The 14,492-nt window shown below is 36.5% G+C and overlaps 1 protein-coding gene across 2 annotated transcripts in view; it reads left to right on the top strand.

Annotated features, from left to right (window-relative positions):
- The window catches only part of IBTK (inhibitor of Bruton tyrosine kinase), a 54,819-nt gene that overhangs the window by 18,806 nt on the left and 21,521 nt on the right, over positions 1 to 14,492 (top strand). For both annotated transcript variants that reach the window (XM_030267504.4, XM_072926604.1), the window contains 11 exons: positions 111 to 234; positions 4,201 to 4,378; positions 5,049 to 5,223; positions 6,032 to 6,625; positions 8,008 to 8,094; positions 8,984 to 9,066; positions 9,169 to 9,206; positions 10,888 to 10,981; positions 11,373 to 11,474; positions 12,221 to 12,338; positions 13,971 to 14,031. In XM_030267504.4, coding sequence (XP_030123364.4) covers positions 111 to 234; positions 4,201 to 4,378; positions 5,049 to 5,223; positions 6,032 to 6,625; positions 8,008 to 8,094; positions 8,984 to 9,066; positions 9,169 to 9,206; positions 10,888 to 10,981; positions 11,373 to 11,474; positions 12,221 to 12,338; positions 13,971 to 14,031 — 1,654 coding nt within the window. The remainder of the gene's footprint in view (positions 1 to 110; positions 235 to 4,200; positions 4,379 to 5,048; positions 5,224 to 6,031; positions 6,626 to 8,007; positions 8,095 to 8,983; positions 9,067 to 9,168; positions 9,207 to 10,887; positions 10,982 to 11,372; positions 11,475 to 12,220; positions 12,339 to 13,970; positions 14,032 to 14,492) is intronic.

Below are 14,492 nucleotides of genomic sequence, written 5' to 3'. Positions count from 1 at the left end.
CTGCCTCAATTTTATTTTTTTACTGCTTGTGTAAAAGAAAAAGGTAACTGTCATAGAACCAACATTAAGTACACAATAGGGAGATACTAATTTAACTTGTGTTCTTTCAGACAGCTGAACCTTAAAAAAGTTCTTGTCAATGGGGGATATTTGGAATATAAAGTAGATACCCAGCATCTTAAAGAAAATGGGGGTCAAAAGACTTGCATTCTGGCACTGGATGAAGCTGGAAGGGTAAGTTTTCATAATTACAATTATATAGCAGGTTGCATAGTGATAATCAAACTTTAAATGTAATCTAGGACAAAATCATGCATAGAAAATAAGGAATTTCACAGAATCATATAATATGCTTGGTTAGAAGGGACCCACAAGGATCACCAGGTGTAGCTCGTGCCCCTAAACAGGACCATTCCCAAAAGTCACATGAGGTGCCTGAGAGCATTGTCCAAACGCTTCTTGAACTCTGTCATGGTTGGTGCTATGACCCCTTCCCAGGGGAGCCTTTTCCAGTGCCCTCTGGGTGAAGAATCTTTTTGCAGTAAACATCCCCTGACACAACTTCAGGCCATTCCCTCAGGTTTTGTCACTGGTCACCACAAAGAAGAGATCAGTGCTTGCCCTTTCTTGTCCCCTCAGGAAGAAGTTGTAACTGCAATGAGTTATCCCCTTCAGTTTCCTCCAGGCTGAACAGACCAAGTGCCCTCAGCCGCTCCTCACACAGCTTCCCTTCAAGGGCCTTCAGCATCTTTATTGCCCTCCTTGGACACTCTCTAATACTTTAATGTCTTCTTAGATTGTGGTGCCAAAAACTGCCCCCATCACTCGAGGTGAGGCTGCCCCAGAGCTGGGCAGAGTAGCACAATTCCCTCCCTCGCCCAGCTGGTGATGCTGTGCCTGATGCTCCCCAGGACAGGGTTGGGGCTCCTGGCGCCAGGGCACTGCTGACTCATGTTCAACTTGCCACTGACCAGGACTCCCATGTGCTGCTTTCCAGCATCTCTTTCCCCAGTCTCTCCATACATCCAGGGTTGCCCTTCTCCAGGAGCAGAATCTGGCACTTTCCCTTGTTGAACTTCAGGCGGTTGGTGGTTGCCCAGCCTTTCAGTTGTCAGGGTCTCTGCAGTGCCTCCCTGCCCTGGCGGGAGTCAGCAGCTCCTCCCAGTTTTGTATCATCTGTGAACTTGCTCAGTATCTCTTCCAGTCCTGTCTCCAAATCACTTATGAAGATGTTGAAGATCATAGGGCTGAGGAGCCCTGTGGAACATTCCCCAGTAAGTGACAGGTCACCAGTCTGATGTCACCCCATTCACTGTAACCCTTTGTGCCCAGTTCGTGGGCCAGTTGCTCACCCATCCCATGGTGTGTTTATCCAGCCGTGTGCTGGACATTTTGTCCAGAAGGATCCTGTGAGAAGCAGTATCAAAAGCTGAGCTGAAATCCAAAAAGATTACATCAACTGGCTTCCCTTGGTCAGCTAGGTGGGTTTCCTTATCATCAAAGGGAATCAGGTTTGATAAGCAGGACTTTCCCCTCATGAAGCCATGCTGGCTGTGACCAATAACTGTGTTGTCTTTCAGGTGTTTTTCAACACCTCCCAGAATAATCCTATCCACAACTTTACCAGGCACTGAAGTGGGACTGAAAGGACTGTATGTATAGTGAGGGGTTCTCTTTTCTTGCCTTTCTTGAAAACTAGGACAGTGTTCATCAGAAGCTGGGACCTCTCTGGATTTCCAAGACTGCTCAAAATTCATGAAGGGGGGAGGCTTTGGGATCACATCAGCCAGCTATTTGAGGATTCTCAGATGAATCCCACCTAGACCCCATAGCTTTAGAGGGATCCAGCTGGAGCAGCAGATCCCACAGAGTTTCAGGGTTGACTGGGAGTTGGTCATTCTCACAGTCATGGTCCTTCAAATCAGGGCACTGAGACTCCATTATTGAAGACAGAGGCAAAGAATGTGTTAAACACCTGTGCCTTTTTTTTGTCCCCTGTTTGTGAAGTGACCATCCTCACCCTGTAATGGGCTGATGTTAACTCTTACACTGCCTATTGCCATTAATATACTTGAAAAAGCTTATTGTTCCCCAGTCAATTTGTTTCTGTAGAGCTGCTTGCTGGTGGTTTTTTTATATTAGGGCCATGTGAGGATTACAAAAGTAATGTACAGTAATTTATTTTTCAATCTATGGACTTTTAATGGCTTTTCAGTGAAGGTGTAGACTTTGTTTTTGCATACACATTAGTGGTTGTATAGTGCATGTGGTTTAGGTTCTTTTTGTTGGTGTTTTTTTTTTTTTTCCTTCCCATCTCTTCATTCCACCTATGCCAGATGCCAGGCACATTTTCACCTTTCAAAGTAGTCTCTGGACTTGAAGTTTTAGAGCCTTTGTTAAAACACGACTGTTTCATGGTCAAAATGTTGCACCTAAATCTGGTGGATCATTTAATATATGTGTAGATGCTCTTTTGTCTTAGAATTCGAATGCCATGGTGAATTTATTTTTTTTCTTCCCTCTTTTTTTAAGTGCTGGTTTACAGGGCCCTACTAAATCCCTTTTTTCGATCTGCTCGCTGAGAGATCTCAACCTTCACTGCCATCTAGTGGTGTTTACAAAGAAGCTTAAAGAATGTTGAAAAAAGTGCTTGTGTATCAAAATAAGGAGCAATGTGGTTATTTCCTTTTCTTTCCTTGCATTTGGCTGAGCTATGTTTTGAGATGATCTTATCTTTTCATTAGGTTATTAGTTGTCTCAAAGATTATAAACTTTCAGTTCAGTATTTGATCATGTGAGGTGTAGGCTTTAGCATCTGTAGTATTGGTAGTGCCCCTTCAACATCTTTGGGACGCTGCTTTAATAGTAAGAAATTACTTGATCTTCCTGCATCAGAGGAAAAATGTCTGTGTGCATTTCATATCTTTCCATGTTGAATACTGACAAGTACTGGGATCTTCAGTGCTTTCAGGCATTATAAATTATTTAATGAGGAGAGGGATGGGATTTTAACAGTTGGGTTTACTGAATCAGTGCTTTCTGGTTTGGCTTGTTTGCCCTTTTTTGAAGGGAGTACTGTTTAGCCTAGAAAATAAAAATCACAAGTATATACATAGAAAATAGAAAGTCACTTGTATGTACATACTTGAAGAGAAGATGTGAAGCAGATAGAGCCAGGCTATTTTCAGTGGTGCCCAGAGCTAGTACCAGAGGCAGTGGACACAAACTGAAACAGAGCAGGCTCTATCTGAATATCGGGAAGTACTGAGGGTGGTCCAGCACTGCCACAGGTTGCTGGTTACGGCTATGAAATCACTATCCTTGGAAATACTCAAAAGCTGTCTGGACATGTTCCTGGGCAGCTGGCTTTGGGTAGTCCTACTTGAGCAGAGGGCTGGACTAGACAACCTCCAGAGATCCATTTCAATTTCAACCTTTCTGTGATTCTTAGGGCTCAAGGCAGTTGAAATTAAATAGGTTACTCAAGTTCTTCTGTCCCCTCCTTATGTGGATGCTAACAGACCTGTGCAAATCCTTCAGTGGGAGAAAATGAGGGCCTGACTTTAGCACTGCTAATGCCACATTCAAGCTTTGCCTTGTTTGGGCCTGTCTTTCAGATATGTACAGTGTACTTTGTTGGGGTCTTGCTGTGCATGCAGTGCTTCGTATTACTGAGGATTTTGATGTTTGTGCTTGGCCATGATCTCCATTCCAAACCTAGACTGGTACAGAGAAATTTGAGATTTTTGTCAAACGATTAACAGGAAGTGGTTAAAATTTCCAGTGTGCTAGCTTTGAATTTGTCTGATTTATTAGCAAACCAGTTGGAAAAATCTATAAATTAAGAACTAAATGAAACTTGTTTCTTGACTTGACACCTTTTATTCTCCTTGTCAAGATGCCTGTAAAACCTGTCCTATATATGACTGCTGTGAAGATATTTCAGTATTTGGAGAAGCTTTTCAGATGCTCTTCATGAGCAAATGTATCTTGATATCATGATAGATTTTCCCTGTTTTACTCATGGATTCTCTCTAAGAGATGCTCATAACACTTTATCCTAAAATTTTGAAGAATGTCTTTCTCCTTTTATATGCTATTTTGAGATGGCATGTTCTTGTGTTTAAAAAAGTAGTGTGTAATATGTAACTGCTTTTAAATTATATGAAGATTTTCCCTTTCCTTAAAAATTTGATATAGGTGTTTTGTTGGAAGTCATCTAACAACTCCATGAAGCAGTGTCGTTGGGTGTATGGCCGGCAAGTCTTCATGTCTGATGTTGCCTTGAATGGGAATGAAATAATGTTTGTCACACGTGATGGTGAAGCATTTACAGGGAAGTGGCTGGAAGAAGGGAAAAAAAACTCAGAAAAGAAAGGTTAGCTGTGATTTCTTAGTGTTTTTTAAGTACTTCTGAATCAGTAAAAAAGTTTAATTGAATCTTTACAATCTCTAACAGTATTATGTGGCAAGTTCTTTCCTCTGTGACTGACAGTTTTTAGCATTGACTGCTACTGTACTCTTTCCTCAGTAATACAAAGTTTGACTTTGCAGCCTTCAGTTTATCTTTAGGTGGAGATTTTTTGGGAAGAAAAGTACTTCTGAAGAGCAATAGTAGCAATATGGTCTAGTGTAATAATCTTGTCACATATTAGATGATGAGTCTGAAGAGAATTGGTGTTGAGCAAGAGAAGGAGCATGTACTTGCTTGCACTGCTAAGTCTGTTTCCTAGTCCCTTATCTGGGCACAATTCAAGGTCCAGAGCAACTTCCACCTTATTGGCTTATATTACTGGAAGTAGGTCCTGATGGTTTGTTTTTCTAAGGAACATACCTGTCTTGTACAGAACAAGATTTTCAGTGAAATTGCCAGATCTCCTCCTATATATTCTGTAAATAAGCAAGCCTGAAATCTTCAGCATGGCTTAGTGTTATTCAATTACTCCATCAATGGACATACAGAAGTCATAGTCTTGCCTTTTTGTTGTATTAGTTGTATTTTAATTAACAGGATGTGATGTGTATTCATTTTTTTTTTGTTTTAACAGAACCTGTATCAAGCCTTCAGCATCCTTCATGTGATGTGTCTTGTGAACATGATACAACCAGTGTGTATGAAAGAATTCGACTTCAGAAGCTGACTTTTGTCCACCGAGCTGTCAGTATTGCCACTGATCCTAGTGGCTGCAATTTTGCTGTATTACAGTCAGATCCTAAAACCAGGTATATTTAAGATGACAGCAGCTGTAACTTTTTTTTGTGTGTGATTGAGATTGAATAATTATTTTCCTGTTTTTTGGCTCATACAGAAGTTACAGTAAATACAGTTATCCATACTGCTAGAGGATGGTACTTTGTTAGTAATTACGTTGAAGTTATCTAAAGGCCTAAGCTTATGTATTTGCATAATAATAGACAGTATTGATGTTTTATCTTAAGTGTTTAAGGCAAGCATTTGCCAGGTATTTCATAACACACTCTGAGTTCTAAATACTGTAGAAATTCACCCTTTCAGTAATTGCCAGTAATCAACTTTTAAATAAAAGTGACAAGTGAATTTTTCTTTGTTTGGAAATAAATGTATAGAGCAAAATAAATAAATAGAATACTGGACTATATTTCTTATGCTCTCATAATAGATTCCAACATTTGTGATAAATAGCTGAACATTAGTTTTTTTCCCATATTGCTTTAGTTTGTAATATGAAATACAACAAGTATTTCTATGTTTTCATGTTGGAAAAATGAGATGAAGATAAGATAGTTCTGATAATAGTGGTACAGTACAAAGGCAAAATACTATATACTGTAAATATACTGAAGCTAGACAAGTGTTATTGATGTAGTTTAATTATAAAAATACCATATTATTAGTTATTTTTGTAAAGAACAGGACAAGGAATTTTGAACAGTGCAACAATGTAAGAAAAGAAACAAAATGGAAACATAATTTTCCTCTTCATTAAACATTTCATTAAAATGTGATGAAGGGTTTAAATAGTGTTTGATTATGGATTTAATTTTGTTCTAGTCTCTATGAAATTCCAAGTGTGTCACTGTCTAGTTTTGGAATGGATTTCGGCAAACTGTTAGATGAAACAGATGAAATGGACAGCATCCATGATGTGACTTTTCAGATCGGTACAAGAATGTACCCTGTGCACAAATACATCTTGGCTGTACGCTCCGACTTCTTCAAGAAGCTCTTTGTTTCCAGTGACAACCAGCTAGACACTCCAGACATCTACCGTAAAGATGAAGATGCTGTTGGATGTGATCTCTATGTAATTGAGAAGGTCCATCCAGATTTGTTTGCATACCTTCTGCAGTTCATATACACTGATACTTGTGATCTTTTGACTCATGGTTACAAGCCAAAAATCTCATATAAAGAAAAATCAGATGAATATCAAGATACTTTAATTTCTAATCTCAGCAAAATGAGCTTTGATGAAAACGTCAATGGAAAGTCTGCATTTGAGATTTATAGAAATAATCAAGTGCAAGTTATAAATGAAAAACAGAAGAGCAAATCTAAAAAAGGCAAAGCTGGTGATGAACCTAATCTCATTAAAATGTTGCAAAGTGCAGCAAAGAAGTTTGGGCTCAGCAATTTAAGTGGAAGGTAGGTGAAAGGAAATACATTTATATTTTGATGAACTCTCCATGGAGTTCTTTTTTATGTAGCTGATCTAAGTTTAGTTATTATGACAATAGTGGGAATTAAAACACTGATGTTTGAATAGAAACTAGGGGGAGATGATGAGGGAATGCTACTTATGAACTGACAGAGCTTATTTCCGGTACATATAGGAGTTTCAGGTTGGTGGGTGGTGAGCTATTCCATCATTGTTTGGGCATCACTTGTTTTCTATCTGCTCATTCTGTTAGCATTATTACTATTTTCCATTCTTTTTCTGCCCTATCAAAACTGTCTATTCAATCCATTAATTTTTTCCCCAATTTTCTCCCCTATCCCACTGGTGGGTGGTGAGGGCAGAATGAGTGAGGAAGGGACTGTGTGGTCTTTAGCCAGATGAGTTAAACTATGACAATATCCTCTAAGACATGAGCTCTATGGGATTTGATATCTGGTATAAATCATCTGACTTTCCAGAAAGACTGCCATAAAACATCAATACTGATTATGTTAGAGATAGCTGATGTAACTGAATTCTGGACTGTATAATTTTTATATTGTGGTCTGTAGTCTAGCAGTTTTTCACAAGACAGCAAACATGTTTAGTATAAAACAGCACAAAGCAAATTTTAATTCTTGTTCAAATGATGTAATTTTAATTTTATATACTGAAACAAACGGAATTTAGATCAATTGTCTCTTTAGAACTGCATTAATCAGTTTGGGCTTTTTCCCCTGTATTTTTCCTTTCAAAAGAGTTTTTTCAGGACAGTTTTCTTACTGTACTTCTTGCATGCAGAGCCAAGATGTGAGGCTGCTGCTAAAACCAAGTTCCTGAGTAACGTTTCTGTGGTACTTTGTCTTTAAAGGTGTATTGCTGTGTAATCCACCAGCAGCACTCCTGTGTCTTTACCATCCCATTCACAAGCCTCCCTGATGAATTAGGATGCTAAAAAAGCCTATGCTGAAATTCTTATCTCTTCCTAACCACTGTCTTCGCTCAATCAATCAGTGTTTATTGATTGGTACTGATATGTATTTAACTTCTTGGTTTTTGACCCTGTAGTATTGAACTCTTAATTCAAATTTTAATTGAATATTTACAGTACAATAGTAGGCAGTAACTCTACAGTATAGGTTTCATCTAAGATGAAATGCATATCTAAGGTGAGGAAAGAATGTCAGTTGCATTTTACATTTGCCTTGAAAACTTTTCAAGTAACGAGTGGCTTCTATTTTTGTATGATGATTAATTTTCATATTCACAATATGAGCCCACTGAAGTACTGTTACTGTGTAAAACTGTTTTTAATGGTTTGAACTGTATACTATTTGTATTGCTTATTTTTAATGTTAATAATTTGCAGGTTGGATGGAGTCAGGTTAGAAAATGGAAAAATTAACGTTGTCAACAAGAAGAATGGGAACAAACCAAAGTTGAATCAGAAGAAATGGTAACTTTTTAAAATCAAGTTTCCCCTACCCAACTGCCTCCTCTTATGTCATCTCTTTACATGTTAAGTAGGGACTAAGGTTGATACAGCTGCATTTTAATTTCTGGTATGCAATTGTCTCTATCATAGTAACTCAGGTTTGGAAGTTCTCTGTAGATATTTATAGACTTGATCTGTAAATTAGTAATTGGGAATAGATTATGTGTGGTATATCTTTGATTCTTTTTACTGTACCTTAGTGTATTCTGTGGATTAACTGTGTCATAGAATGCTAATGCCAGGAGAAATGGTATGGGTAATTGACTTCTGTAAATCTGCTTTCTGTAGCAATAAGACTACATGGATTGGAAATAAGCAAATGCATAGTATGTTTTCGAATTTGCTTTTAGCAAAGTGATGTTTGTTTTCTAATTCCATTGATGTGATTGAGTTACTTTTACCCGAAGTCCTGAATAGTCTGTCTAGGTAGGAGAAGCAGCATTGCATGAAAGTAATTGGTTTCACAGAATTTGGGTTCATTCTTAAAATGCATCATCAAGGCCTGTGGTACCTCCTGATATTGAAGAAATAGTTAACTAAACATAGACCATTTAATTGACTAAATAATTAATTAATTTGTTTAATCATAGCTTTTTTGAAACAGTAATTGACTGAGTTTTGAAGGAAGTATTTCAGATGGAATTTTTGAAGCTTGACTTTGGACAAAGAAGTTCTGGAAAGCATTGTGCCTGTTCTTTTGGGTTTATGTTCTGTGGTATTATTACAGTTCAGGTGTGTGTTATTTCAAAGGATAAATCCTAATTTGCTAAAGGTAGCATTTAATTGTACAGTTTACAACTTGTAGCTCTTCTAAATAGTCACAGTTCTGATGCTATTAAATATCTTCTAGTTCATACCTCTACGATGTGACCCTGAAATCTTTAGATGGAAAGGAGTTCCCGTGTCATAAATGTGTACTTTGTGCAAGACTTGGTATGTGTGTGTATTTTTATATATATTTATGTAACATAAGTTATATTGTCTTTTTTAACTGTCATTTTATTGCATCTTGAACTGAAATGCCTTTCTTTACAGATTATTTTCACAGCATGTTAAGCAGCTCATGGATTGAGGTAAGTTTGCCAAAACCATGTGTGATGGTACATTTTATTTTGCATCAAATAAGTGACAGCTTTTCAGTTTTCCTATAATAAATACTAGGGCTAAAGAAGGGTTGGATTCTTTGATTCTGTTTGCAAGGAAAAAACCCCACAAGCCACATTTTTGGTTACTCTGTGTTTGTACTATTGAGATTATGTCTTAATTGAGAATAATAAATACTCTATGTCAAAGGAAATTGCTGCTTTTGTTTTAGGGGTTTAGTTTGAACTAGTTCATGGCTTTATAAAAAAACACTGACTGGACTGTTCTTATGGGATACTGCTTTGGATGAATTTTCATTTTCTTTCTGTAGAAAATGGTACAATTTACATAGTATGGAGTTTATGTCATATGTACTGAGTGCAAGAGAGAGCAGGATCAAGGGTCAGTGTGTAGAACTCCAGCTGACTTTTGCTGTTAAATGAAATGGAAGATATCAGGGACTATTCTACTTAGTCACCAACTACTGTTTCAAAAGGTGTAGATCTTTAATTTGTCTTGGTTCCTATTTGCCAGCTGTGTGTCAATGCCCTGGTGGTTCCTGGACATTGTAATTTGACAAAATATCTCTGTTTAACTACCTGAGCACTATTGGTAACGTTTATGGAAAGAGAGGAATGGTCTAAGTGGAGAAGTATTTTTCTGAGACTGAAAACTAAAGCAGTGTGCAGGAGTTTCTCAAATTTCTTAGCTTTCCAGCAATACATTAAGAACAGTAAGTACTTAAGTGAAGTACTGGCAGTTCTGTTCTGCTGTGAAACAGAACTTCACCCAACCTCCACCTTACTGTGCTGCCTTTTCCTAAGTCATCTCTCAAAAAACATATTTGAAACACTGTGAGACCAGTGATTGATTTAAGGGGTTTTTTAAAGTGTTGAGTGTCCCTTTGTGTAATGGTTTTGTATATTAGTATATAGTTCCCTATTACTTTGTTAGTAAACCTAAATCAACTTAAATTAATAAGTAAATATTTTGTGAAGCAAGGGCTGTAGATGTTATCTAAAAATTGTAATGTCTGTGAGAGGTTTTTAACTGTTATATGTCAGTACCAGTAGCATGCTCTAAAGCAAAGTAAATATTTCAGTATGAAGCTTTACTTGGGTGCCACCTGAAGTAAACTTAAGTTGTTAAGCAGTGATGAACACAAATAGTGACATTTGCATGGTTTAGTTGCAAATGTTTGCTCTTACGGAAGCTTTACCTTAATGGTTTGGATGGTTCTTCAAATGGAGGGCTTGATGAGGGCCTTGTTTTCAGAGGCATTAACAGTAGTGACTACTTCAGTATTATTGTTATTTGGGAACTTGTGATTTCATCATCTCTTTTGACCTTGAAAGGAAAGCAGTTCAGTACTTGCATAGAGGGTTCCTGTAGTTGTACTTCTAGGCGATTGTTGGTAAAGTAATATAGTCAAGGAGGATTGTTAGAGTCGATGATCAAAGTGATCAAACATGAAACTGTTTCATGGGTATTTATTCAGAAGTTTGAACAGATTTTGTACAAATGCTTAAGTAATTGTTTAACTTTGAAAATGTGACCTTCAATCTGAGTTATTTTCTTAATATAGGTACTGTCCTAATTTTCTATTTTATTCCAAGTAGTTAATCTTTCTGTTTCTTCTTTTTTTTTTCTTTAAATACTTCTGCCTTTTAGGCTACCTGTTCAGCTCTGGAAATGCCCATCCATTCTGACATACTGCAGATAATTGTGGATTACTTGTATACAGATGAAGCTCTTGCCATAAAAGGTGCCATTAGTATATTTTCAACTGTAGCTCTTGGAATTTTTCTATTTTTAAAATAGAAATTCAGAACTTAATGTGCTTGTGTTGGAGTTTACATTAAAAAAAAAAAAATTTTTTTGACTCTTTCTTTAGAGTTGAGGGAATAGCAGTATTCCAGGCCATGTTTTACCTTTTCTTTAGTTAGTCAAACTGCAGTTTTCCTTTTCCCTCCTTTTTTTTTTGCTTCAAAAAGTGGACTCTTGGTGCTCTTCTAAACTATTTCTTGTGCTGTGAAAATCCCATCAAAATTTGTGAAGCCATTACATTTGTGCTTTGGTAAAATCTCATTGAAGCTGTATGTTTTATAGTTGCTTTTGATTTGCCCCTGGTGTTTACATGATGCTTTGTTTTCCAGATTCTCAAAATGTGGAGTTCATATGTAACGTTCTTGTGGTAGCAGACCAGCTTCTCATATCCAGACTCAAAGAAATCTGTGAAGTAGCCATTGCAGAAAAATGTGAGTCCTTCCACATGTACTGTAAAGGGTTAGAGAGCAAGAAATGGTATTTTTAGATCTTCTTGCCTTTTGCAGCAAAGAACTTGTGTATGTTCCTTTCAGGTGATTACATTTTGATGTTCGTTGCATGTCTGCTAATAATTGCTGCTTTAGTCAGAGCAATATTCTAGGTTAGCATGATCTTCCATTCCTTTTGCGTCATCTTTCTCTCATGCTCTTTAATTAAAAAAAAAAAAGTAAAAAACCCCAAAAAACTAACCCAAATGGAATCTTCATTTAATTGAATTGAAATTTCTTTTCTTTAAAATATGATAAAATGAATTATGTTTCTATTTCTGTCCTTGTATTTAGTGTTCCCTCTCTCCTCTTTCACTCTTCTTATTTTTTCTTTCTCTATACTAAATTGGAACATTTGGAAGTTTAACAACTGTTTATGCTATTTAAGAAACTTGCTATTTTTATCTTTCCTTTTTGTTTCGGACTGCTGGGTTTTAATATTTTGAAACTGATCTGTTTGTAGGTAGGGCTCTTTATTTTGTGAAGCAGCCATTGCATTACAAGATGCTACAAAGTTACATGGAGCTTCCTATAGTTTATGGCCATTTGAATGTTAACATTTTTTCTAGGAATGGGGTAGTATATGATACATTTCAATAACTAGATCATGCTGCACAATGAGTGTTAAAATGGCTGCTTGATACTACAGCAAATTATCTAATTTAGTTTGTTATGTTTTGTTTCTGTAGTGACTTTAAAGAATGCTGCTGAGCTGTTGGAGTTCTCAGCAATGTATAGTGCTGAACAGCTAAAATTGTCCTGTTTGCAGTTCATAGGACTCAATATGGCAGCTTTGCTTGAAGCAAGGTAAGCAGGAGTGCAAATGTGTTCATGTATTAGTTGTAAAATTTAAATATCCCAAAAAAGTAAAAGGATTGGAATAACTAATATGGACAGCTTAATGTTAAAATGCAGCTGAATGCTTCTAATTTAAAGATAGGCTCATTTTTGTCAGTTAGGGAGAGAGAAGCTAGTTAAATATCTGTACGTACTGTACCAGTTCTATAGTACAAAACTTGTATGTTACAGTCTGGCATGAAGAGCCTCTCTGGGCTTTAACATTAGGTCTAGTCTTTTTCAGGGTTTTAAAAATACTTTTGAAGATGCATAAAACTGCTGTGGGGCTTTTCTTGTCCCTCCATTTGGAGGTTGTTTTTCTGGGGGATGGGGATTATTGCAGGGATTTTTTGTTTGTTTTAGGATTGTTTGTTTGGGTGGGGTTTTTTTTAAATGTGGTTGTTAACAATACATTTTTGATTTGTTTTATTAGGTAGGTGTATTAAATAGCTGCTTCATTTTCCAAAGAGGATGGGCCTGCCCTCTGGTAGTCTTTTTGTTTAAATGTCTGCAGTGAGAGATGAACAAATTTATTTATTATCCTTACTTTCCACAGTGGTTCTAAAGTTCTGAGAAGCTGAAGGTGTGCTCTGGCCTTCCTTCTCTTGATGCTTTTGGACAGGCCATCAAGTTGCTTCCTCAGTACATATCATCTTCTCAGAGTAAACCCTATCAGCACTGATTTAAGTTCTTTTCTAGCAAAACCTTAAGAAAAACACAAAAAAAAAACCCAACCAAAAAAATCTTTATTGTGAGTTCTCTCTGTCCTTTTTGTCAGACTTCTTTACACTTACAGAAGTTCTTAGAGATGTGAAACAGTTCAGAATGCCAGCATTTCATTGCCACATCACACAGAGGCTTCACTTGCATCCCAGATACAGAAGTTCATTCATACTAGCAATTGCCCTCTTCACCTCTCTATAAAGTATAAACATTCTAACCTTTTTGGAGAGAAGAGTAAAAATCTAGTAATGTTGCCTTAAATATTATTTGGAATTCAGACTTGTTTTCTCTTAAGCCTACATGCAATATTCTTACTACAGTTAAGAATCTATCTAAATTTTAGTGAAAATCTGAAAATGTTAGTATTGGGTAGAAAGATTTTAATTTGAGAAACCTGAGACAGAACTAAGTCCTGACAGCTTTTTGCAATGAGAACTGCTCACATGGACAAGAACAGTTCTGTTGAGTCAAGTTTGTTGCTGTAGTATTGTTAATTGGCATAAATGTCTATGTTGTGTGTTGTGTTTGAGCTTTTTTGAGAATTTACATAGATTTTGAGTATTTAGATACATGTCAGGAGGACAGTATGCAGAAATAGGTAAAACAATGACCAGTTCTTGTTAGCTTAACTATGTAGGTCTGTTTTGGCTGTGACCTTAGGTAAAGGTAGGTGGGAAACTTGTGTATTTAATCCTGCCCTACAACAAAGGTTAGTTTTTATTTTGTATTCAGTGTCTTCCTTTAGACTCTGACCAGCATGAATAGGTGATAATACCTGTAGGTGAGATTTATCCAAAATGTTCATTTGAATTTTTCATTAATGTGATGTTTTATAAGCTGCTAAGATTAATTTGGTATTTAAGAATAATTTTTTTTTAGGACTCTGGATGTCTTAAGTGATGAAGTTGTGAAGGATCTTTCTGTTTATTACAGGAAAATGGTAAGTTGTACAACTTGAGTGTATGCTGATTAGGTATAAAATGAGAATAGATAAAGTTGTCTGCTTCTATTATCATGCTCAAGGAGTTCATGTTTCATTATTCACTAGCTACTGCTGCAACAGTGTTGTGTCTTTTAAATTAATTAGTTATACACATTAAACATATTAATGTTCTGTAATTAGCAATTGTTGCATGGAACAGTGTAAGCAAAACCTATGGAAAAGAGCATCCCTTAATTAGAAGAAAGGAGAAAACGGAAAAGTTCGGGGTGATCGTAAAGATGTTAAGATCTATATGATGTTAACAGTAAGAAGAAGAATGTGAAAATTGAACTGTAGTGCAATGGTGAAAGCCAAGACACATTATAATCCAGTATTCTTTTACTATAAAAGATAAATATTTGCAAAATCTTTAAGCTCTTTTTTTTGCCATAAGTTAACAATAGATGAAACATAGGCAT

The sequence above is a fragment of the Taeniopygia guttata genome, chromosome 3 (genome assembly GCF_048771995.1).
Source record: "Taeniopygia guttata chromosome 3, bTaeGut7.mat, whole genome shotgun sequence".
NCBI lineage: Eukaryota > Metazoa > Chordata > Aves > Passeriformes > Estrildidae > Taeniopygia > Taeniopygia guttata.
This window is presented reverse-complemented; position numbering and strand designations above follow the sequence as displayed.